The sequence below is a fragment of the Sinocyclocheilus anshuiensis genome, unplaced genomic scaffold (assembly GCF_001515605.1).
Source record: "Sinocyclocheilus anshuiensis isolate Anshui unplaced genomic scaffold, SAMN03320099.WGS_v1.1 scaffold553, whole genome shotgun sequence".
Lineage (NCBI taxonomy): Eukaryota > Metazoa > Chordata > Actinopteri > Cypriniformes > Cyprinidae > Sinocyclocheilus > Sinocyclocheilus anshuiensis.
The window spans coordinates 174076-200698 of NW_015539821.1; the positions used below are offsets into that span (position 1 = coordinate 174076).

At 35.6% G+C, this 26623-nt stretch overlaps 3 protein-coding genes across 3 annotated transcripts in view; 2 read left to right on the forward strand and 1 right to left on the reverse strand.

Moving 5' to 3' along the window:
* The window catches only part of kcnk1a (potassium channel, subfamily K, member 1a), an 8772-nt gene extending 6808 nt beyond the window's left edge, over positions 1 to 1964 (forward strand). Inside the window, exon 3 of the mRNA XM_016480356.1 lies at positions 630 to 1964. Coding sequence (XP_016335842.1) covers positions 630 to 922 — 293 coding nt within the window. The 3' untranslated portion in view covers positions 923 to 1964. The remainder of the gene's footprint in view (positions 1 to 629) is intronic.
* A 3942-nt stretch (positions 1965 to 5906) lies between these two features.
* Positions 5907 to 16843, forward strand: LOC107684122 (putative thiamine transporter SLC35F3). The gene is made up of 7 exons (XM_016480334.1): positions 5907 to 5965; positions 9548 to 9765; positions 14395 to 14717; positions 14878 to 15003; positions 15142 to 15334; positions 15574 to 15663; positions 16593 to 16843. Exons 1-7 carry the CDS (start codon positions 5907 to 5909, stop codon positions 16841 to 16843), a joined length of 1260 nt encoding a protein of 419 aa, XP_016335820.1.
* Positions 16844 to 18902: 2059 nt separating this feature from the next.
* On the reverse strand, positions 18903 to 26523 carry entpd1 (ectonucleoside triphosphate diphosphohydrolase 1). The gene is made up of 10 exons (XM_016480163.1): positions 26313 to 26523; positions 23963 to 24090; positions 23753 to 23870; positions 23127 to 23277; positions 21848 to 22007; positions 21471 to 21689; positions 20327 to 20578; positions 20125 to 20232; positions 19891 to 20028; positions 18903 to 19569 (listed from the first exon to the last, which is right to left on the reverse strand). The coding sequence occupies exons 1-10, from the start codon at positions 26314 to 26316 to the stop codon at positions 19360 to 19362; spliced, it is 1488 nt and encodes a 495-aa protein (XP_016335649.1). The 5' UTR covers positions 26317 to 26523; the 3' UTR covers positions 18903 to 19359.
* Between the last annotated feature and the right edge of the window lie 100 nt (positions 26524 to 26623).

Sequence of the window (26623 nt, forward strand, 5' to 3'; positions counted from 1 at the left end):
TCATAATACTCACATAATAATGTTTGATATGAGCAACTGTGTGTTTGGCTGCAGCAGCGGTTCACTGACTGCGCAGAACAGCCACACGCGCCACAGTTACGTTTGGGATCATTTTATTTTAAATGCCATAATGTCAGTTGAAAACATTGCAAAGTGTTTTAAAATACAACAACGAGCACCACGAAACCATTTAAAGAGGCGCGTTCAGCGGTCTCCGTGTCGGGATAGGAAACGGTCAACAAAGTAAAATTATCTCAAACGATCTCTCTTCATTTTATGAAATGATCATAATCACATCTATTCATTTTACAATCCTGCTAACTAGCATTTTATTCAGACTAAATCCCCTTTAAATCGGGTGAGAAAGCAGTTTTTTTTTTTGAGTAACTTTTGCACATCCTGTCATGCCGGGCTGCATAGACGCATTTTGCAGCATTAAGGTTAACGATTAATCGATTAATCGATCGTTAATTTAAACGACGATTGATCATGTAAATTATCGAAAATTGACATCCCTAGTTTAACTCTAGGGGAGTTGGAAAATGAGCCTATTTTCAAAAATAGTGGAGTGTTCCTTTAAGGGTCGCTTTCTGTTTCTCTTTAACCTTATCTGTTTCTCTCTTGTACAGTCTACTTGATATTGGGCTTGATCGCGATGTTGGTGGTTCTGGAAACCTTCTGTGAACTTCAGCACCTGAAGAAGCTCAGAAAGATGTTCTACTTGAGGAAACAAAAAACAGAGGACCAGCTTAACATTGTGGATCATGATCACCTCTCATTTGCCTCTGTGTCCGACCAGGCAGCCTCATTTAGGGAAGATAAGACAGATATGTTTCCTGATGACATAGTCTCCGCCTCACCTACTACCTCCAATGGACCAATGAGACATACTGAAATTCTGTGTCAAGAAACAACACGTTAATGTTTCTGAAACATCTCTGCTAAGAGCATAAATGTATTGTTAGTGTACTCTGCTGTCAAGTTAACCGAAACCAACCATAGATACGAACACTTGAAACACATGCTGAAGGTAATTTATTATGGTAAAGGATTATATGAATTTGTAGAATACATAATATCATATGAGATCATTGTTCATGCAGCTGCTGAACTGGAAAACATGTTGTGACCAGGGTTTTGTGTGTGTTTGTGTGTGTAGGTAAAAGATAAATCCATCCATGACTCCGAATATAAATAGTTAACTGGTAAGTGGTCATAGACTAGTATTACATACTTCATATGCTGTTCTTGTTAGGTGACTTAAAGGGATCCACATCCTGTATTACAGATGTATTAATGGAAATCATGTCTTCAGGTTACTAAGTTTGTAGACATTGCTTAAGGCAGGAAAACACTACATGACTTTTATACCAATTTTTGCCCTGATTTACAGTCTGGACAAGTCAACACTATCAGTCTACTGATTTTAGGCAGTCAGAGTTGACAGATTTTGCAGAAAATCATATAATGTGTGTATGATGGGCACAGACTCAATTTTTTTAGATTCAGATTATGATTCCATCCAGTTGGAGAATATCAAACGTTTGATATTTAGAGCTGATTTTAGAACACACATTGTTTTCATTTGTCAGTAAAAAAGGCACACACTTCTGTGTGAGTTTGTTGTGTTTTTAGAAAGACTTGAAAATCTGGTGATGTTTGATCCATAGACTTTTAGTCATTTTAAAAGTTGTGTGGTGTATTCCAGCCTTTACTCTATTCAAGGTCTGCAAGTGTACGATGCCTAGTGTTTTAAAATCTGTTCAGATTTTAAAAACCATGTAGTGTATTCCAGCCTTTAGTCATGGCGCATTGTTTTTTTGTTTTTTTCCCTTAGATTTTTAGAATAGACAGGGGCAGGTCCCTGGTGACATTCTTTAATTAAATTGTAAAGGGAATTTAAAATATATATTTTTAGTAGAGGCATCAGACAATCAGATATCTGTATATTTAATTTCTTTACTTGGCTTTAGTCATGTTGGCTGTTCTGCAGATGCAGTAGGCATTGTACACCACCTAAAGGTGCTGTTGTGCACTGTATTGTAAGACGAGAACATAAGTCACATCAGTGCATCAGTACATTCTTGACATATACCCAGTGACTGGGTATATTGCTGAAGGGAATTCATGTTATTTTATCATTAATTTGTAGTTTTAATTTTCATATTTAAATTTTATTGCTCATGCCTAAAGATACTGAAAGTTGTGCATTTATCGTATGTCTTGAGTTGCACTTTAACAAAACAGAATAAACTGGATTTTTGGTTATACTGTAGATGTTGTAATTGTATTGTGTCCATTCTTCAGCCAGTAGCAAGATTTTGTACATATGAGCTGAAACAGAACTTGCAGCACATATCAAATGTAATCCAAACACATCTCCACCTCTCAGAGTTGTTTACTTAGATTATTTTGCTAGGCTATATAGGTGTGTTAAAACCCTGAGCAGCTGTACAGTCTGTTAACAGTCTATCAGGATGCCTGCTCAGTGCTGTTAAAAGAGATATTTACTCTGCTGTTTGAAAGTGAATTTGATGCCATCCTGTAATAGTGGTGCTGAAATTGAGCCGAGGTTATGTTAACAAGGCCCTGCAGCTGTGCTCACTTTGTTAAACTTGGAACAGGACAGCACATGAAACTATAAGAGACCTTCTTGAGTTCCCCTAGACATTCAACTAAATGCCACATTCATAATCTTCACAGCGTATGATAATATTGCTGAGAAAGCTGAGCTTGTAAATGGACAATGTATTTTGCTTGTAGCGATATAGGAGGTAATATTTCAGGGTTTCTCTAAAGGTGAATAATTCCTTGATATCATGGGAAAATGATGGTTTTGAGTATAATCTGAACAATTTCTTGTTAGTATCTGTTGGTTTTCATTTTAGATGCACGATTAACATGCAATGGACAATTTTGTTTCTTGCATACCTCCGGAAACTAGCTGGAAGTTTCAGCAATGATTCATTTTCTGGAGGTATTGACTTTATATGAGATGTTTCTCATAAATATAGAGACAATCGAGACATTTGTTGACAAACCGTAAAAGTACAGAGCTCATTGTGAATGTTAATATGGAGAGTATAGCTGAAACGTAAATACATTTAAATAATAACAAATGATATAAATAATTAGGCTTAAAGTATTTGATGAGAAATATTTGAGTTCATATAGAAATCTTTGATCTTCATTCAGTCTCATTGATATCTAGGAGAAAGAACCAAAATATTGAAGAGTTGTCTTGATTTTTCTTTCCTATGAAAACATTTGATGTGTGGTACCAAAAGTAAAGGTACAGTATTTTATCTGGCAGTTGAAGGACTAACACCCCTTTGAGTTTGTAGCAGAGCAACTCAAAGAGGGTTAGATGACCTCCTATCTGGAGCAAGAAGCCACCCCTGTCTAACTTTTGGAATTACTGAATAATAACCCTATGGATTACAATAAATATTATATTTAAAAAAATAATAATAATAACACTAGTAACAACATGCCACTCTGGGCCTTCTGTACCAATTAATAAGGAACCCATCTTACCCAAATAGTCTAGTTGTATCTGTTCACTTCAAAATAAAAATATTTTTACTCCACAAATCTAAAAACATTCATGTTTTTATATTTGTGTAGTAAAAAAAATATATTTTACAAATATTCACAATTCACAAAATATTCACAAATCTAAAAACATCAATCTGTCCACAAATTCCCTATTAGCAAACAGACAAAAAACCTTTGACATTCGACATAATGTAATGTCATAGATCACTATTTTCCAGAGACACAAAATTATATCAATTAACATCTAAACTTGAATGACTAAATCTCACAAATATTAATATTCAGATGAAATGGCAAAATTAAAAAGAGCATGTCCATTCATTAAATGTGTTGAGATTAGATTTTGTGCCATCTCACTCTAAAAAAAGATGGTTCTTTAAAGGTTCTTTACATGCAGTAATGGTTTTATTTAGAACCATAGCATTCTGAAGAACACACACTCTCAACAGGTAAATTATTTCTTTCTTAAAATGTAAAATTTGCATGAAAATTTTCAGTCATAAATTATAACTTTCAAATGCTAATTGGTCTCCTATTTTTTTTTCTGTTTTTAGTTTAAGAGAACATGTAAGTGTGACCAGCTCTATTCAGTTAAGGATACTCTCCTCTTCTTCACTAAGTAACAAAGATATTGAATTTTTGGTCCATTTTGTTAGATGGTGTTAGTTAGTTTGGTGCATTGTTGTTATTTTTTATTACTAGGGTTTATGCATAAACATACCCAGCTATCCCTTGACTTTATATTACTTTTTCCTTTTAACATTGTGAAGTGCTCACATATACTTTTGGCCTTCATAAACAATTGTTTTCACATAAACAAATGAAAGGAGACAAACTGTATATCTAACAAACGTATATCTAAACGCATTTCAGATGCTGTCACATCCTACAACCTCATCATCTGCAGAGAGAAACTGCCATTCAATCACAACAAAATACAGATCATGATTAACTTAAAGGCATCATAGAGGATTGTGAAGATATTTCACTGGAGCTTCGCCTTCAATACACTATTTTATGTTCTATTTTGTTTAAACAAATGAAAGGAGACACATTGTATATCTAAACTCAATTGTGCTTCTCAGATGCTGTCACATCCTACAACCTCATCATCTGCAGAGAGAAACTGCCATTCAATCCCACCAAAATACAGATAATGATTAACTTAAAGGCATCATAGAGGATTGTGAAGATATTTCACTGGAGCTTGGTCTTCAATACACTATTTTATGTTCTATTTTGTTTTATTTCTTTAAGCATTTATTTATGTTCAATGCCCATTGTCATTCATTAATGTATTCAGCTAATAACTGTTGTTAGAACACAGTCATTTTTGCTACAATTTTACGTCATTAAAAAAAAACAAATAAATAAGTACCTAATTGACACATTGTTGTTGTTGTTGATTTCATGTAAAACCCTAATAGACACTTCAAGATATTATAAGACCAGGCAGATAGAGGGGTAAAAAACAATATTAATAAATAATGTATACAAATAATACTAATAGTAATGATATTAACACTAATATTAATGAAAGACTATCATTAAAAAGGTTATTTATAACACCAATAAGGTCCTATATAGCATTTTCAAAGCATGGTTCTATATGGAACCCTATAAAAAGGTTCTATTTAGCACTAAAAAGGGTTCTGCTATTGTTACAAGCCGAAGAACCCTTTTCTGGTACTGTTTAGAACCATTTTTCTTAAGAGTGTATGGTAAAGAGAAAAAAATATGGAGGGGTCATCTTGCCCTGGTTGACATTTTACTTGTTGTTATGCTACTGTTCTCCGTGAAGAGAACAAACTATTGAATACTGCAGTTGTTATTTATAAATGTCTCCTTTTAACTTTGCCTTTGGTGTGTCCTTGGTAAATGCGAATAATCTCCACCAGAGTGCTTCGATAGCTCTCACCCAATGATTTTTCAATTAAACTCTCTCTCCCATGGCCTGTGTTTATCCAAGCCAGTCTGCCTCATTAGATGTCAGGTCTCGCTACAGTATGTGCCAAACTCAATTTTGAGTTAAGCATATGCAGCGCAGACCTCTTCTCTCCACGGCGTTCTCCAGTGGAAGGTGTTGGGAGGGTATTGACGGCACTGTCAGAAGTTTTTGCTTAGCTAAGCATAGGTCTCCTGACTGAGGCTTGTGCTGGGGTGGAGACGGCTCTTCCGATCGATAGGTGCCAACCAGTTACAAGGAACTCCTATTTTGCACCACACACACATACATACACACACTGTGGCTCACACCCCCACTGCTAGCCATCTTTCAAAACCTGGCTGTGGACTGTGAAGCTGCCACACTGCAGGGACAAGTTCCCCACACATGATGTGCCAGCACAATGCAGAAAGAGGATGAGACTCCAGCGCCCTGTGTACAACTGTGTCCTCCGAAAGACAGGTAAAAACTTTTACATATGATTAAGTGCTGAAAAGCTAATCTGAATGACAGTTTAATGACCAAATAGCATAATGATGCTTTTAAGGAGTTTTATTAAGAAGGGTTTGATTACTAAGCTTTTTAATGCTCAACTTACTTTCAATTGTTAGTTATTTGCACTGCAAAGTTTTCAAACCAACAATTTTGTTCAAGTGAACTATAAAGTGGTTATAATACACATTGGACATTATACATAGGTAAATTTACTAAAATAAATTAAAGTTTTTTAAGAGCAGCACTGAAAATGCCATAAACTATGGAGAAGGTGTAAATGTGGTACTTATTAAAAAGATGATGTATTTATTTATGAACTAACATACACTTTAAGTATGAAAATTAACATATTTAATGTTGTTTGCTAAGGTCAGCATCACTAGGTTATAATTTCTCATACTTAAGAGTTAGAGATATGAAAGCTTAAAATTCGTATTAAACTTTAGCATGCTACGCCGAATGATGATACGAATGATTTTTCAAATTGTGCGGCTTGTTGATGAAATATTGCTGTCATATCACTTTTCTTAGCAATCAGAATTACGAATTTTGCCTGGTCAACAATAGAATGGAGGGGAAAAAATCTCATCAATTTACACTGCAGGATTAAGCAGACATTAAATTGACCCCAGGTTTATATAGGGAGCAGAATGTCCTAGAAATTTAGTGATTGGAAAAATACACTGCCGCCCAGGGGTGCGTTTCCCAAAAGCATTGTTAGCTCACAATGATCGCAAGTTCCATTGAACTCTATTGGTAATGATGGAACTTGCGACCATAGTTGCTTTGGGGAAACGCACCCCAGAACACCTTCATAAGCACATAGTGACATGCTAAAAACAGAATGCAATAGCAACTGCATGCAACACCTGTGTAAACACTCACAACACCCTAGACTTGTGGCATGGACAAAAAACACTTACATTTCTTCTGACATTTAAAAATCTAATGCATATCATGAGCATGCATGAGACATGAGTCGTGATCATGTTGGATCAAACGGGCTTTGCATGCAATTCCTTCTTCCTGGGTTTACCACCCTCCAAGAGCCACTTCCTTACTCATCTATTCTTGGCCAGTTTCCTTCTTTCCCCCTTACCATCTCTGGTGTGCCAGACAAATGGGCTGTGCTGGGTTGCTACAACTGACCTGTTCATCTAAGAAAGATACACTGAAGCATGTTAAATGTAATGTGTATCACAAGAGCAACACAGCATGTAGAAATTATTGTATAAAAAGTAAGACAACTTCCTTACAGTCAGTCAGCCAGCAGACAGCAGTTATTAAAGTTTTTTGTTCTTGTGGCAAATAATGCAACGTATGTGTATTAAATATACCTACAATATTAGCTATGTAATTAGCCGAGTCTGTCATTTTATTCCAAAAATATTTCCACCACTGAATGCTCATGATGACTTTAAAAAAGGACATTGTTTGACCAAAACATTTGAGCAAATGAAAAGTGTGTTTTAAGAGAGTTTATTGGCAGTCAACGTGGATAAATCGCCAAATGATATTAGATGAAACGTCAATATTGGTGATCATAAATTCATAATGTCGGTGAGCGTGATTTCACCAAGTACAACATGTTCCTGGATCAACATCCTTGTTGATCCTGGACCAACATTTCAATCAACCAGTCAGAATTGAGATATAACTTTTCAGGAAATATCTGTTTTAGGCTTACGATCAGGGTTAGGTGCTTCTACACCCTTGTTAATCAGCTATCATTTCCCACTGATTTTAGGAATAAATTATGGGTAAGGTTAGGTTTAGGGGTAGGGATTGGGTTAAGTCTATATTTTTGGACAATAATGTTGATCCAGGATCATCAAAAGATGTTGATCCAGGAACACGTCTTACTTGGCAAAATCACGGCGACCCATAATGTCAGCTTTTGTTTCTGCGTATGCGCATTGCGTGCGCACAGGTGGTCGTGTCTTCTCTTCATATAGTGACATGCTAAAAACAGAATGCAATAGCAACTGCATGCAACACCTGTGTAAACACTCACAACACCCTAGACTTGTGGCATGGACAAAAAACACTTACATTTCTTCTGACATTTAAAAATCTAATGCATATCATGAGCATGCATGAGACATGAGTCGTGATCATGTTGGATCAAAAGGGCTTTGCATGCAATTCCTTCTTCCTGGGTTTACCACCCTCCAAGAGCCACTTCCTTACTCATCTATTCTTGGCCAGTTTCCTTCTTTCCCCCTTACCATCTCTGGTGTGCCAGACAAATGGGCTGTGCTGGGTTGCTACAACTGACCTGTTCATCTAAGAAAGATACACTGAAGCATGTTAAATGTAATGTGTATCACAAGAGCAACACAGCATGTAGAAATTATTGTATAAAAAGTAAGACAACTTCCTTACAGTCAGTCAGCCAGCAGACAGCAGTTATTAAAGTTTTTTGTTCTTGTGGCAAATAATGCAACGTATGTGTATTAAATATACCTACAATATTAGCTATGTAATTAGCCGAGTCTGTCATTTTATTCCAAAAATATTTCCACCACTGAATGCTCATGATGACTTTAAAAAAGGACATTGTTTGACCAAAACATTTGAGCAAATGAAAAGTGTGTTTTAAGAGAGTTTATTGGCAGTCAACGTGGATAAATCGCCAAATGATATTAGATGAAACGTCAATATTGGTGATCATAAATTCATAATGTCGGTGAGCGTGATTTCACCAAGTACAACATGTTCCTGGATCAACATCCTTGTTGATCCTGGACCAACATTTCAATCAACCAGTCAGAATTGAGATATAACTTTTCAGGAAATATCTGTTTTAGGCTTACGATCAGGGTTAGGTGCTTCTACACCCTTGTTAATCAGCTATCATTTCCCACTGATTTTAGGAATAAATTATGGGTAAGGTTAGGTTTAGGGGTAGGGATTGGGTTAAGTCTATATTTTTGGACAATAATGTTGATCCAGGATCATCAAAAGATGTTGATCCAGGAACACGTCTTACTTGGCAAAATCACGGCGACCCATAATGTCAGCTTTTGTTTCTGCGTATGCGCATTGCGTGCGCACAGGTGGTCGTGTCTTCTCTTCATACGGCAGTGCTTCAGCTTCTGGCTTTTTATCAAGAACAGTCACGATTTCTTAACGCTTTATTCTGTAACCGTTCTTAAAATGGGCTCATCGGAGTGCTGAATGAAACAGAACTTCTCTGTCTCAGAGTGAGTTACTTACATTTCTTGCCAAAAGCTACGATACGATGCTTCAAAATGAGCGCGTGAGCATCCTTTTAGTCTTTTGAAATGCATTCGTCAAGCTCGCTGCTGGCTGTACCATAAACAAGTTTGCACTGTTTAACACCGCAGTTCAACTGCAAGTTTGACTCTAGCAAACGCTCGCGCGCGTGCGTACTCGCAGTTTTGGATACATTGTTTGGCAGCGTTTTGTCGCGTTGCGTTGTGTCGTGCCTCTAGTTTGCGGTGTGTTTACATGCAGGCTGGTTCTTCTAAGGTATACATTTCCGCAGACATCCACTGTGTTCTGATGTCTCTTCTTTAACTTCAGGGGAATGAGAAAGCCTTCAGACATGAGTCCGCGCCGCCTGTCAGATATCAGTCCTCAGATCAGACAGCTGAAATCCCTCGTCATTACTGATGAAGATCTAAGTGAAGAATTGAAGTCATCGAGATCGGTCGAGTACATCAACAACACATCCATAGAAGAGCGGATCCTGAGGATCACTGGTTACTATTGCTATGAGCCCTGGAACGCATCTCTTAGAGGTAGGCTACTACACTTGATTCATGCTTGTTTTTGTACGTTAAATGTAAAGAATGAAATTAATATTATATGAGTTAAGGGCATAGAACTATTAGGGTGCCCATATAGTTCCTTTACCCTTAACGGGATTGTACACCCAAAAATGGAAATTCTGTCATAATTCACTCACCTCGTGTTGTTTCAAACTTGTATGACGTTCTTTTATCTGTGGAACACAAAAACATATATATTGAAGGAATGTTTGGTAACCAGTTCAGGAAAATTCCTCAAAATATCTTCTTTTGCGTATACAGGTTTGGAAGTGTAGTGAATGATGACAGTATTTTCATTTTTGGGTGGACTATCTTACATACTTATATAGTATCCTGTAGAGAAATAAAATAGTATTACATGAATTTCATTATATTGCGTTATATAGCTTTTACATGCAATATGTAAGTCTTTTGGTTTGACGTGCTCTGAAATATTCTGGTTGACTCCTTCCTAAAAAATTTGAAGGTGGCTCAAAGGTTACAGCGAGGGCTGTTTTTTCTTGCTTTTCATCAAGCTGCTAGTCCCGTCTATGAGTTTGAATCTTTGATCATTTTTTTTTTATTTGAGAGCTGAACATTTATGCTTTATGATGTAAACACATCGATCAAAGACCAGCTTCACACCCCTGCATCAAACTGAGCTCCTCTGCAACCCCACGCACAAACATTTCATACTTTAGTATACTGCTGACACAGGCACAAGCAACGCAATCTATCACCCATTCGATAAACAGCTGAGTCAGATCATTTGTAAACAAAGAGCCCTTTCAGTTACTTTCTATATGTATACACTGCACACAGTAAAAAAAAAAAAAAAATGCAACCTCTTATTTAAAAAAAAAGATAAACATCTTGCAAATTTTGCAAATATCCAATTAGCACATGGGACCCCTGATGTATCTATTGTTGTACAGTGCACAGCATAAATGAGTACACCCCCTCTGATTAAATATTTAAGGTTTATTTTCTTAATGATCACTAATATAATTCATAGAAAGATGGCAAAATTGAAATGTATTAAACATATTCTTAATAAAAACAGAGAAATACATGCCATTAATATCTGTAAAATAAGAAACTTAGCCAATTTTTGTTTAAATGAAGGATTGCAGAATTGAGTACAACCTAGATTTAATTCAACCAAGTGTAATATTCTAGAACTTAATATGTCCTCCATAACTCTTAAGTACACTGCTCTGACACTTCTTGACACTGAGTGTACAAGTTCATGACACATTTTCACATCTGTGCTGTTTAACTCCTGGAGGACGACCTCCTTAAATGCCCTGGTCTTTAATGGGGAGTGTTGCTCAGCTCGACTCTACATAATCTCTCACAGCAGCTCAAGAGTGTTAAGACTGAGTGAAATACATGTCCACTGAAGGATTTTCAACTCAGGGGAATGAATATCTTTATTGTCATGTTAAAAAAAAAAGCCCAACAATGCAGGGAATGAGAAGAGGGTAGCATCTTCAGTTTCAGGTTTTTGTATTACATCACACAGTGGTGTGTGAATTCATGACAGCGTTTGATAAAGCACAACTCCCTCACACCTTCAGCACTCATACATCCCTATAGAAGAGCTTTACTACCACTGAATGCCACTGTGGGAACCAAGCACTTCTCTCTGTACTCCTCCTCTAGCAACACCAGAACATTTTGGATGCTTTTGGATCCGAAATGATTGACTTGCTCTCATGAGACCAGAGTATGGATTCCCAGAAGTCTGGGCCTTTTCACAAGTCCATTGTTATTGAATTTCTGTGTTACTTTGGCTATATTTTCAGACTTAAAACAATAATTTGGTATTCCTCTTGTACCATTGTCCTCTTTTATGCTAAGAAATAAATCTCCTGACAGTTCTCTCTCAAGTGGTTTCATTGTTGTCTGCATTAAGTCTGAGTATGATTCAGTGGGCCATATAACACTTAACTATCAAGAAATTACTTACCTTTAACAGTTTTGGTTCAACATACTTACCTGTTGATTAGTACTTGCCTTAACCTTACACTAGAATTTAAATTTTTTTATTTTTATTTAGTAACTTTCAGGAGGGTGTACTCATTTTTGCAACATAACATTTTATCACTTTGATAAGAAAATGGTATTTTCTTGAATAATTTTAACATTCTTCTTTGGTAACTGATCAAGCAGACTTGCTGGAATATTATATCTCTAAAAAACCATAACGTCTTCTAAGCAAAGAGTAATTGCTGAATTTGTTAGGTTTCAGAGGGGGTGTACTCATTTATGCTGTGCACTGTATTTGAGCAAAGCACTGTAGCCTGAGTAATGACGTGCAGCTCTGTCAGTGACTCTAATATGCATGAGAAGGGAACTGAGTCAGAGCCCAGTTTTGCTGAGTCATCAGGGGCAGATGAGGTCTCTCTCAATTCTCATTTCCATTCCTCCACTGACTGCATCATAGCATAACATTTGTGCGCACTCTCATGCACAAGTTAAACTTATGTGAACATGATTGATCAACTTGTTAGTCACATTGGGATAAGGAAAAAAAATCCATATATAAGTCATATTGACATATATCATTTACTTTACAGACGTAGTACTTTAAACTAGTCTACATGAAATTGTAATGGAGTAAAAAAGTTTTTTTTTCTGTGAATGTAATTGTAAAGATACAAATATTTGATTTTAACAGATTCTTCAAAATAATACTTAAGTATCGTATTGAAGTAAAGCTGTTGAGACCTCTAAAAAACCCTGAGAGCATAAGCAGAGATCTCACCGTTTAGTGCTTTTGAAGTGAGCAGATCGTTCATCATCAGTGTTCAAATGATGCAACAGAGCATCTTTAAAACTTAGTTTTAGTGAAAGAATAATTCCTCCAGCTCTGGTCTGACAAAAGTGTGTAATAAGAAATATGGTTTGACATTGATTTTTTTTTTTTCTTATGTCATACAGCAGTCGATGGAGAGATGGTCAGATGGATGTGCATGTGAACCTGCCCATAAATGCCAAATAAATGCTATAATGGTGGATAACCAATGGATTTGATTGGTTTGTACAATCAAGTTAGCCCTTACCTTTTCAGTTCACAATCGTAATTAGGCAGTTCAGCATGTTTTTAGTTCACACATTGCCACTATACAGGGTTGGATTTAAAAGGCAATTCTTTAACCACTTCTCCACTTCTCCACACACCTTTAACACCTTCTTATTGATGCTTGGGTCAATGTGTGCAGCACTGGGCTGGCACTCAGATCACATTAACTATCCCAGACTGTGGTGTGACTATGATAATGAGACTTGTTCTGTTGACTGACTGCTACCTGGGCACAGTCTGTCTTCCTACTTGTCCTTTTTCCACTGACAGTTCTGTCCTTTAGACCTGACAGGTTCTAGCCAGTACATAGTAAATGTCCTCTTACAGGCCATGAGGGCAAAAGTATGGTATATAAAGGAGAAATGAGAATCTTTGTAAAACAAAACAGTGTTGCATCTTCAGTACCATGGACAGCAATACATTCTTCATACACCTTGTGTATTGCTTCTTGCTATCTAATGTTCTTGTATTTTGATTTATAATGTTGTGTAACTAACTATATGTCTTACTTAAAAAAAGCCTAAGGACGAGTCAGAAATATTTTCTGTGATAAATGACATTACGACACACGTTCCACCATGGAGTAAAAACAATTTTGACTCTTTTTCTTACTATTGCAATTTATTTTTATCTCACAGTTGTGACTTTATTTTTCATAACGGAAACTCTATTATAACTTTATATATCACAATATGAATTTATACAGTACTGTTTAAAGGTTTGGGGTAAGATTTATTTTTGAGAGAAAGTAATATTTTTATTCTGTGAGGATGCATTAAATTGATCAGAAGTTACAGTAAATATGTTTATAATGTTACAAAAGATTTCTATTTCAAATACATGCTGTTCTTCTGAACTTAGTATTCATTAAAGAATCCTGAATTAAGTTTTCACATAAATATTAAACAGCACAACATCATTAATATTAAGAAATGTTTTAAGCACCACGTTAGCATATTAGAATAATTTCTGAAGGATCATTGGAGACTGGAGTAATAGCTGCAGAAATTTTTGCTTGGCCATCACAGGAATAAATTACAATTTAAAATATATAAAAATGTCTAATATTTCACAATATTACTGTTTTTACTGTATTTTTTATCAAATAAATGCAGCCTTAGAGAGCATAAGAGACTTTTTTCAGAAACAATAACAAATTCTTACAGACCACAAACTTTTAAATGATAGTGTGTCTATAATTACCTATTTTATTTTTACTATGATAATAAACAATGCTCTCAAAAAAGAGCATTGCTTGATTCCTGCTGTCTTGTTTCAGATTTATGTTTTCAGCATTGCAAAGGTGCTTGCTGGTAGTTGTCCTACTAAATGTACAGTTCTGAAATGATATTATATTATCTTATGTACTGCATTTCAGATTTGTCAGCATCAGCTTTGTTATGCAAATTTCTCCTAGAGTTCAGCATGAAAGTTTATTTTCTAAAAAAAAAAAAACAGGTGGTGATGTAATTAAATGCCTGTGGCTATGCTTATGACTTTGTATTATGCAGTTATATTGTCTGTATCTGCAGGGGAGGACCAGTCCAACAGCGAGAAGGTGGAAGTGAAGGTAGATGGCCATTCTGCCACAGAAACAGTCAAATCAGATTGTGGGAACAGGCTGCAGAGGCTCCGCTGCTGTTTGCATATGACTGCAGTCCACCTGCACAGAGCACTGTGGGGTGTCGCTTTGGTGATCTGCATCTGCTTTTCTTGGTCGGGCTGCACTCAGTTGGCCAAAATAACCATTAGACGCTTGAATGTCCCGTTCACCCTCACTTGGTTCTGCTGTAGTCGTGCCTTTGTCTTCCTTATATCCTGGATTGTCCTGCGGGATCGCTTCATGGGAGTGCGGGTGAGTCCATGATAAATAAATTGATATTAAATACTTTTATTGTGGTTATACTGTTGTGTGCATATGTCAGTGTCTATATGGGATTTTTACTTTTTATCATAAAAATACTTTTTATTTGTTAAAAAAGTCAGACATTTTTCTGTATTCCATCTAATCACAGATTGTAGCAGCCATTTTAGCCATTGGGGGCATTGTTATGATGACATATGCTGATGGTTTCCACAGCTACTCTGTGATTGGCATCTCCCTTGTGGTTGGTTCTGCATTAACAGCAGCTATATACAAAGTAAGACGGGATTGTAAAGCACAACAAACACATCATACACCAATGAGCTGCTATTTCAGAGATGTTTCAAATGAACGTTTAATTATTTTATCCTCTCTTCGTCTGTAGAGAAATCCATAAGTGTAAATGTTTCTTCAGGTTCTGTTCAAGCTTGTTCTGGGTAGTGCAAAGCTGGGTGAAGCAGCTGTGTATCTTACTGTTCTCGGTGGAGCTAATTTGGTCTTCATTAGTGCTGTACCTCTGATGCTGCTTATCACGGGGGCCGAGGACTTTGTTTCACCTAGAGATTTGCCATGGCCAAGTATCTGTGGCATGTCCGCTCTTCTGCTGGGTAAGAGAATGGACGCCAATACATAAACACAAACTGTGCTTATGTACACAAATGGAATATGTGCCATCAGAATAAGAGTTCAAGCAGCTGATGTAATATCACAATAATCAACAAGTAATCCATACGACTTCAGTACATCAATTAAAATCTCCTGAAATGAAAAACTGTGTGTTTTTAATAAACAAATCCATCATTAAGACATTTTAACTTCAAATTGTTTTCTTTGGATGCTCTTTTAGTGTTCAACTTCCTCTTGAATTTTGGTGTTCTGATAAAACTTCCTACTCTGATTTCTCTGGGTGTCATCCTGAGTGTTCCTGTCAACGCTGGTGAGTCATAATAGAGCCACTTGTTGTTTTTCGAAGTTGTATGTTGTTACAAATTTGTATGTGATTATTTCTTCTGTAATCCACAAAAGGAGATGTTAGGCAGTATGTTAACTCTGCTCTTTTCTATATATTGAACATAAATATTGACCAAACTTCAAAAATAACAAAAAATAAATAAATAAATAACAGCATGAAATTTCCTTTTGTGTTTCACGGAAGAAAGCAAGCTATACAGGTCTGGAACAACATGAGGATGAGTAAATGATTTTTGAGTAAATGACTTTTCTTTATTTTTATTTTACTCCTTTACACCATAATATACACTACTGTTCAAAATCTGGGCTCGGTAAGATGTTTTTGAAAGTTGTCTCTTATGCTCACCAAGGCTGCATTTATTTGATTAAAAATACAGTAAAAACAGTAATATTGTGAAATATTAGTACAATTTAAAACAACCATTTTCTCTTTGAATACATTTTAAAATGTAATTTATTCCTGTGATCTCGAAGCTGAATTTCCAGCAGCCATAACTCCAGTCTTCAGTGCCACGTGATCTGTCAAAAATCATTATAATATGCTGATTTAGTGCTCAAGAAACATTTCTTATTATTATCAGTGTTGAAAACAGTTGTGCTGCTTTTTTGTGGAAACCAGTAAACCTGTTTTTATTTATAATATTTTGCAACATTACAAATGTCATTGTTGAAACTTTTGATCAATTGAATGCATCCTTGCTGAAAAAAGGTATTAATTTCTTTCCAAAAAAAAAAAAAACTTTTGAATTGGACTGTAAATATCAAAGATTTCATTTAGTTTAAATGTTTTCCAAATTGCCCTGATTACATTAGCATCTTGGTGTTTCAAGACTAAAATATTCAAATGTTTAACTGTAATACCTGAGTGACCATCAAAAATCTTCCACACTCCAGTCATAGATCGCTACATGTGTGAGATCCAGCTCAACAGTGTACGCATCATTGCCGTGTCCATCATTTGTATGGGCTTCCTTTTGCTCTTACTACCTGAGGACTGGGACCAGTTCCTGCCACAGTTACGATCAATGCTGCACAACCGAGAAGAGCCACAAGAGAGCGCCAGAGACAAACACTCAGAGACGCTTCACATCAGGCTGAGAGAGGCCAAGAACTGCAACACCAAAACTACTCCCAGCCTCCACTGACTGCATTTTATTAATTCCATAAGCTCCCTATGGGTACCAAATGACTCTCTTCCACATTTATAATGCAGTTTAGATGTACTGCACATCAAACTGAATAGCAACAACTGCTTAGAGCAGTGATCCTCAAATCTGGCTCGCGAGATCCACTTTCCTGAAGAGTTTAGCTCTACCCTAATCAAACACACCGGAGCTTGCTAATCAATGTTGTACTGCACATCAAACTGAATAGCAACAACTGCTTAGAGCAGTGATCCTCAAATCTGGCTCGCGAGATCCACTTTCCTGCCGAGTTTAGCTCTAACCCTAATCAAACAAACCTACCTGTGATTTTCTAATGATCCTGAAGACATTGATTATCAAACTCAGGTGTGTTTGATTAGGGTTAGAGCTAAACTCTGCAGGAAAGTGGATCTCGCGAGCCAGATTTGAGGATCACTGGCTTAGAGAGATGAAAGTTGTTAGAGATCCACAAAGGAGGGTGCTATTAGATCAGAAGATATTGAACAATTCTATGCAAAGCTTTAGGATTCGATTGGTTCACCTGTTACAGTTATTGAGTTAATGATGAACAAGTTTGTGTTTAATTTTTAAGAGCCACTGTGTGAGTTTCGTCAAGTCAAGTCAGCTTTATTTATATAGCACTTTATACAAAACAGACTGTGTCAAAGCAGCTTTACAGTGGCAAACAGGAAAATAGTTTGTCAATAATGCAAGAGGACGATAACAAACAAAGCTCTAAATGAAGATTAGATATGTCTTGTGTAGATTTGTATATTTCATTGTCGCTTCATGTGTTGAATGAAGTACATTTGTATATTGCCAGTATCTCCACTGCTGACACATCATAACACTTTTCAGCATAGCATAATACTCCTGATATGGGCTGTAATCTCACACTGGTTCTATATACTCTGCATATGTATCTGACAGTATTATGGCCTCTCATATAATCTGTAATAAAGGCTATTCCCATGGATTCCTCAGATTAATATCTTGAATTATATCTCTATCAGTGGCAATACTTGGTTCATATATTCCTGTGGAATTAAGGCTTATTGTAAACCTTTGTAAGGACAATTTTTGTTACTTACTAATAGCAATAATAAAGAATGAATGTATTATCCTATGCATATTGTAGCATTCCTTAAAATATATATATAGATGAATAGATATAGATGTTCATATTTACACAAACACTCACATTTAAAAATTACCATTGGGGTCAATAAATTAAAATAAATAAATCTATTAATCACCAAGGACACACTAAACTGATCAAAAGTGACAGTAAAAATGTATACATTTACAAAAGAGTTCTATTTCAAATAAATTCTGTTCTTTTGAACTTTCTCATCCAAGAATCTTGAAAATAAATGCATCAGTTTCCACAAAAATGTTACGGCACAACAGTTTTCATTTTTGAAAAGAAAAATTACTTGCAACAAATCAGCATATTTGAATGATTTTTGAAGGGTCATGTGACACTGAAGACTGAAGTAATGGCTGCTGAAAATTCAGCTTTGCACTCACAGGAATAAATAAAATGTTAAAAAATTTAAATTATAATAATATTCTATATTATTACTCATTTTACTGTATTTTAATCAAATAAATGCAGCCTTGGTGAGCATAAGAGACTTATTTCAAAAACATGCATTTATGTATTATAAATAAAACATTTGTAATTTTAATAGAAATTTGCTACAGGTATTGTTTAAATATATAAAAACAAAATCTTTCATAATTTTACACATCACTTTAGAGCCATACACAGGGATTTCATATACAGAATGTGCCTTATAAAAGCAGACATTATTGTTCTCAGGACAAAGGATTATTTTAACTCTCAGTAAGCACAGAAAGGGGTTGGGGGGGGGTCGGGTGGGCGGGGGTATGGGGGAGAAGCTCGCAATGACAGACCTAACAAAATGGTCCCCTATTTTGCAATTCATTAAAAAATGTGCTTTGCTAAAAGCAATGTTTAAACAATGATATCCAGCGATTTTCATATTACCATAATGCAAAAAAGGTATACAACTAGAGAGCTTTTACCTCACAGACATTACTTTATAATAAGTAAAAAAATAAAATATAGTGCCATCAAGATGACGTGAGCTTTTCTATACATAAAATGGGAAACTTCATTAAAGACTAAAGGCACATGATATATTGAATGTCAGTGCACATTTGCTTTTAAGGAACATCAACAACCCCTTTCACCAAGCACCCCAAAAGCTAAACCTGTACTCATGACTTGCTTTTTAAAGAAAAAATTTGAGTGGTCACAAAAAGCACAAAGGAATGGGAAAAGAGTCTGATGTCCCTTCAGTCGCAGTGGAACTTGTAACCCATCTCTCTCCAAAAACCTGTTAATCCTTCACATGAGGTATGATTTCCAAATTCTTTGAAATGTAAAACCTTTGAGATCAAGTCAAAACGTGATTTTGGATTTATCAAAATTTTGTACTGCAGAAATAAACATTCGATATATAGAGACCACAGCATAATATCCTTGTCTAAATGATGTCTTTCTGGGCTGTTCTAGTTGACCGACGGAAATACATGTAGGCCAGAAGAAGAAGAAGAAGTATTAGAAGTGAGAAGAGGAGCATAAATGTGACATATCCCCCATAAGGCATCAGCGGCGTGTCTGGAGCTTCAGCAGGGATCATGTTGGTCAGGTTAAGCATGTAACCTAATGTCCAGCCTGCATCACTGTCTCCTATCTGCACATAAAGAGTGGTTGACACAATATTCTCAATTATTTTCTATATACATTGGCCCCAAAATAAAAGTATTCAGTTATTTAATAATTAAATTATTAAAATGAAATTATTGTAATTGTATTTTATTTCACAAAGTTTGTAAATACTTATTTTTGAACAATATATATTGCTTTTTCTTTTTAACCTACATAAAATCTAACATCTAAACTTTTTAAATTGTTGTGTTGCATGTAAAATGTTTCATACATTTTCAGTGTGACTTAAGTGTCCAAATACATTTAATGAGAAATAATGTAACATTTTAATTTACACCATGCTCACCTTCTTAATGAACCTGATGTCTTTCCAGTTGTCAGAAGTGAATTTGTATCCATCTTCGAGAAGAGTGAGAATGTAGGTTGCTGAGAAGCAGTATTCTGAAAGGTACTTCTCTTTTGTGTTGGGATGATTTTCTGTAATCTACAAAAGTAAAAAAGTATACATTTAGACATCATGCCCCAACAAAGATGCAACCGGTTTTAACATACTTCAAAAACGGTTAATAAAGCATTTCACCTTCTTCCATGGTGTAGAACAGTACGTTGCTAGCTTCTGCTTTGTACCCGCTAAAGTATCACTTGTCAGATTCAAAAAGTCCATCACAAAGAAGAAAGCTGAAAAGGCCTATAGAGTCAAATGCCATAATCATTATCACTAGTTATGACTTACAACCAGCCATTCAAATTCTTACAAACAAGCAATCTTCATTGTTTCTCACCCCAAAGTCTCCATCGACAGAAGGCTGGAAAACACCATTGAAAGAGCATCTTGAGTAAGGGCAAAAGCTGGTATTAAAAACCTTTCTGATTGATTGCCGGCACTGAGACCAATCCCCAAGCCCTAAATGGAAGAAGTTTTCATTTGCCATTTTCACTTCTTTCATACACGGTGTATTGAAGACACTTTGAACAGTCCTGGTGAAGTTAAATCCAGGGTGAAAGCAAGGATCCCTTAACTCAACAGGGTCTGTCTTAGGGAAGAAAAAACATTTAAAAATATAAGATACAATTGTATACGTGTGCTCTATATCTTTAGATATGCATTAAACACAAATGCAATAGATAAAATTAATCAAAGCTAAAGTTGAGAAGCTAAAATCCATTTAAATGTTTTATTGCCATTAACTATTCTTTTTCTGTAAAATGTAACAATGATAGCAAAAATAATCATTTTAATAGATTTGCAAAGTAAGCATCATAAAGTATGTGCAGTAAATGCATTAATATCATACACACATGCCAAAAATTATTTTTCTAAGTTGTAAATAAAAAGATTGTGAATATAACTTATATTACATAATTACATAATAATGAATATAAATATGTACATGCAAATACATGTAAATATTTTCAAAATATATACTGTATGTGTGTGTATTTATATATACATAATAAATATACACAGTACACACACATATATTATGTAAACAAAAACTTTTTTTATATATATATATATATATCATTACACAAATACACAAAATAATGTTATTTTTAGCAACATCATATGACCCCTTTAAAACACTCAGTCAAGTGACTTCAGCAGATGTGATGATTGACGTTTCTTACACTGGGCTCCAAAAGTCTGAGACATTTTACAAGACATTTTACAAGAAAATGCCGTTTCATTCTGCTTCAAAATTTCACATTTAATTTAATGTTCCTTGCTGATTCTTCGTAATTATTTGTGATATTTAATATAATATATTATACTATATTTGCTAGTAAATATATTTATATTTACTAGCATTGAAAACTGTTTCTACAGTGTAATATTGCTTCAATGCAACACTTAATTTTATAGAATAAGTATACATTCCTATAGACCCCTGGTCTATAGAACTTCAATTGCAATGACAAGCATACCACGTCATCTTTAAGTGTTGACTCTAATTTCTTGCCCATAGAAAGCTTGAGAACTTGGTCCTTCCCGTAACAGAGAAAGCTGTGGGTGTACAGGTGATAATCATTTCCGTACAGCCTGAAGTTAATAGAATTGTCATGTGATTCAATTTCCTGTTGAGGTACGAAGGTTATCTGAGTAGATGCTCCACCCAGGTCCAGAGCTCCAAGAGTCCCTGTGGGCTGCACGATAAACACAGGAAGCTTTAACCATTGGCCTTTTCACATTGAAATTGTTTCAATGTTCATTCCTTCTGTGGAGAAGGGCTTTGAGTTAAAAATTACAAATGAAAATTACAAATTTGAAACAATACTAAACCCAGGTTTAAAAACCACCATACCTTTCTCAAGTTTTCACTCAGGTAATTGACAGTAATCCATCCGAAAGCTCCCTCCTCTTGGCCCGTAATGATACGAGCTCCCTGATAGGAGAAGGGGTAGCCCTTCAGTGAATGTGCTACGGAGTCCAATACATTTTCTGAGGCTTCTTCATTCTCCATCCTTGAGAAAATAAATATGATTAGCCTTTATCACAATTAATTGATAAAACTTCAAATAAATTAGCCTATAAACACTACATTTGGATTCTTAATGTTTTTTAAGAAGTCTCATATGCTCATCAGGGCCACATTTATTTGATCAAAAATACAGTAAAAACAATAGTGTAAAATTTTATTACAATTTCAACTTTTCTATTGTAATTAAAATATTATTTATTCCTGGCAAAGCAGAATTTTCAGCAGCCATTACTCCAGCTTCAGAGTGACAATTCGACAATTTTATTATCGATGTTGACACACACACACACACACACACACACACACACACACATATATATATATAAACATTTTTTTTTTTTTTGTGGAAACCATAATACCATACCATTCGAATGTTTGGGGTAAGTAAGATTTAAAAAAAATAATACTTCAGTGAGGTCCACTTCGTCAAAGTATATTTATTACAATTATAGCATACAGTTAGTGTTGGCGGTTTGGTTCTGTTCTGGGCAAAACTCCCCACGCCTGTCCATGCAGCCATGCTTGGACAGAGCGGGGAGATCAGCAAGTACAGAACAGATCCAGTATATGCATACATAATTACAATTCACAATTTACATGAGTTGTAGAACATACAAAATACATGATAGATAATGATTGCAATATAGTGAACTGTTTACGAAGAAGAGAGAGAGAAAAAAAATCAGATTAGATTACAGGTTCAGTTAGGTGGAGCTGGGGTTGGAGGAGGGAGTTGATTTGCGAGCATCGATGCGATAGAAGAGATGCTGGAGAATGGGAATTTAAATGGACCGCTATGATAAGTGTCAAAACTGGATTGGTACACATCAGGAACAGCTGACTATAAGCTGATCCGAGCTTGACTGACGTGGCCTGCCTGAACTAACACGATGCTTAATTTTTATTCAGTAAGGACTCTTTAAGTTGATCAAAAGTAAGACATGTATAATGCTACAAAAGATTTCTAGTTCAAATAAATCCAGTAGTGTAATTATATAATTAATTTAGAAGTCTTTGGTAAGCTTTCTAAGAGTTTTATTCAGAATTATTCTCGGCCACCCTATTTGATTCTTGAGAATTAAGAATATTTAGAAATAATTACTTGAGCAGTCTCATGCCTGCTGTGGCTCCCAGGTACACAGGGGTTTCATGATGTCTGTGTGTAGGTATTTTCTGCTTGGCTTCCTGCATGCACTCCTGCAGAGATGCGCCAGCCCCCTTTGGATTATTGGAGTAACTGGAGATACCTTTCCCTACAGGGCAGAAAAAAAAACAGAAACAATTTTCTCAAGACAGCCAGACTTTGCCTACAGGCAGTATGTAAATGTGTTGTTGGAAATTATGCGATATGTTGACATAACTGCTAACGGCAAAGATTACACTTCTGTCATGATTTACTCTTGACTTTCTTTCTTATATTTTATCAGAATGTCTGAACTGTTCTATACAATGAAAGTGGATGGGGACCAGGAGCTGTCAAGCTACAAAAAGGTATCATAATAGTAGTCCATACAACTGTCCATATGATGGACAGTCTGCTAAATATCTCCACAGAAGAAGGAAAGTCATACAGATTTCAAAAGACATGGGAGGTGAGTAAATGATGCCAATTTTCTATTTTGGGTGGACAAACCCTTTCACATACTGAAAAAAAGGAAAAAATGCTATCCAAAAACATATCCAGAAGTATTTCTCCATGCAACTCTATGCAAATTAGGGATCACATACCTTTTACGTTGCAGGTGTGTTTCTGCCGTACCATGCCTGTGTTGTTCTCCTTCTCGGCTGGCCATTCATAGATAAAAACAGAGGTGTGGGAGGAGCCTGCATCCAGAACTATTCCATACTGTCAAGTGTACAGAGACAATTGCATCAGTGAAATCTGTACAAATCTAATCTCTAACACAGTAAATGGTTCACTTAAAGTGTTAGTCGTACTTTGTATTTCTGGTGTAAAGGCTTGTACTGGACGACAGAAATGGCCACCATGATGATGATCCCCACAATGATAACAGCAGCCAGAAATATGACCACTGGCCTGTACCATGGGTTCTTGACCTTTACTTCTAAAAAGAGAAAATAAAGCGAGCAGGTTGTCAATTTACTTATTTAACAGCTACAGTGCTTTTCATTCACAGTGTAAGCTGAGTAAATAATATACATAAATGTTAATAATTAAAAAGAGCATATTCATATTCTCCATAACTGTATAGCATTATACATTTTTAACAACAGTAGAGGCTGTTGTCAATATATTTCAATTTTGGATTCATTGCAAACTAAACTGAATCCTTGTGTTTATGCTCTATAATCCAGTCTAAATAATAATTGCCAAGCAATTTCAAAATATTGTTTGTCTTTTGGTGAGGCCTTTTGAGGTGTTAAAAGAATACATCAAACACTGTAAAAATGATCGTGATTTTAACAGTAAAATACTGTAAAAATGCTACAGCAAAAACCTGTTAATTGTTTAAAAGTAAGTTTCCATACTATATATGGTGAATACTGTAAATCTTCTCAGTTTACATTAGGGTTTTATCTTGCATCTAATTTTGTTAAATGAATGTTTATTGCATTATTTCAGTATCATATGTGTTACCATGATGGTGTTTAGTATTTGTGTGAATGACACTGTGCACCTTCTATATATAAGTACTTCCTTCTTCAGCTTGTGGAAAAGCTGTTTGTGATGAGCTTTGATTCATCATGTGACTTTCTCATCACCAGCTGTTTTTGGTGGTTATCAGCATATTATAATGGTTCAAAACAGATATACTTCAATTAGTACTGAAATTAGTACTTCAATATATTAACATTACATCAGTTATTGAAATTTTATTTTATTATTGTGAATTTAAGTTAAGTATGTAAAACCTAAAATGTTGCTACCATATTTTTCACGGTGAAGTTCTGGCAATCACAGCTGCTGGTATTTTACCGTAAATGTCACAGATTTTTTTGTTAACATTAAACGCTAACACCTACTGTCAGTTTAACAGAAAAACAAACCGGGCTTGAAAGCATGATGGCACTGTGTATTGTACTGTGAGCCCACTGTGTACACAATTAAGCCTCTAAGAGGCCCTTCATATGTTTAGGTTTGATGTAGATATTTTACAGATCAAGAGAATTTTCACACCAATGAATAATTCTGAATTAAAGAAAATATCCAGTTCTTATTTTCTGTGGTCGCAGACGCTGGGATAGGCTACAGCATTCCCATGACCCCATGTAGGAAACACTGCATGGAGAATTGATAGATTAATAAATGGATAGTTAATATTTTGGCTGAATGTAATAAGTATAGCCTTGGGAAAAGTGAACATGCTTCCTGTAAGGAATGTGAATTTTGCATTTAGAGTGACTGATTAAACTATTTTAATATAAAACTGTTTTCCCCCTAAATTATGTTTTATTATTGTATGTTTATGGAACATCTGTGATATTATCATTTTGATAGTTTCATTTATCTGAATCATCTACTCAACATTGCACACCACAGGCTTATAATCATCTTGAAGGGGAGAACAGGGAATGTTGCAGTAATGGATGAGATGTAACACCATCAGAAATGAGCTAGTGACCAGCATATGACCATCACTTTCCTGAAGTCCACAAACAGTATAAATTGTTCCAATGTAAAAATGATAAAGGATTAACAGGACAAAAACAATTTTAAAGGATTATGCTTTCATATTTGTCTCGATATTTAATTTGTAATCGTCTAATAGACAGAACTGGTATAATCTAAATTAGCATGTAGGCCTAACATTAACACAAGCTTTCTATAGCCTACATGCATATGCTAACTTTTCTCCAGCATATTTAGGCTACTATTTTGAGTAAAAAAAAAAAAAAAAATATATATATATATATATAGTGAAATACGGGTGGTGATGGGGTGCCGTCATTAATTTGAACCAACAAATCTGATAACTACACCAAATATAAAATAATGTTTTCAGTTAGTATATTTCAGCTCCGGTCAAGCATTGTGTTTGTGATTGACTCTAATTTAGACAGACATCTACATATTGTTAGTCTCTAAACTACCTTAATTTGTAGCAAACAAAGATGGAAATATTATTTTAGCATGTGAGACATAAAAACAGCTCCCTTAAAGCTTACTTCTAGTTATTGCAAGCCCAAAAATGAAGTCACTTCTCATAAGGTTTGCTGTTTTCCAGACATGTTCGCATGATTTCACGGTGTAAAGAGGAAATACAGTCATAGTAGATGCAGTAATGAAGCATTTAAATCAGCGCACCTCGTTGCGCTTGTCACCTACCCATCAGGACACGCGCCGACTTCTTACTGCTGAGAACGGTGTGAAAACGGCTGTCGCGGTTGATGCGGTTAGTCCCAGACAAGGAGTATTAATCGGTTCCTGCCCACTGAATTACAACCTAGTTGTGCGAGTTAGTTTCTTTGTAGGGATTTATATACGTAAATATCAATCAGACCTGTGTGCGCCGCTGCGGCTTTGCTTGGCACAAGTGTTTTCGTGTGATTTTCGGGGAAACACCCATTGTGCAAGTGGAGCCAGGCTTGCAGTGACGTCACGAGCGGGAGTGAGCGGAATTCCCTAGTGCACCCGTG

Bases quoted from the DNA above. Each gene is read 5' to 3' on its own strand.
- LOC107684122 (XM_016480334.1), top strand. From the start codon at position 5,907: ATGCAGAAAGAGGATGAGACTCCAGCGCCCTGTGTACAACTGTGTCCT. The intron at 5,966-9,547 runs GTAAAAACTTTT...CTTTAACTTCAG, and splicing joins CTGTGTCCTCCGAAAGACAG to GGGAATGAGAAAGCCTTCAG. The intron at 14,718-14,877 runs GTGAGTCCATGA...ATCTAATCACAG, and splicing joins ATCGCTTCATGGGAGTGCGG to ATTGTAGCAGCCATTTTAGC.
- entpd1 (XM_016480163.1), bottom strand. The intron at 23,871-23,962 runs GTACGACTAACA...TACACTTGACAG, and splicing joins CTTTACACCAGAAATACAAA to TATGGAATAGTTCTGGATGC. The intron at 20,233-20,326 runs GTGAGAAACAAT...TTGACTCTATAG, and splicing joins CTGTCGATGGAGACTTTGGG to GCCTTTTCAGCTTTCTTCTT.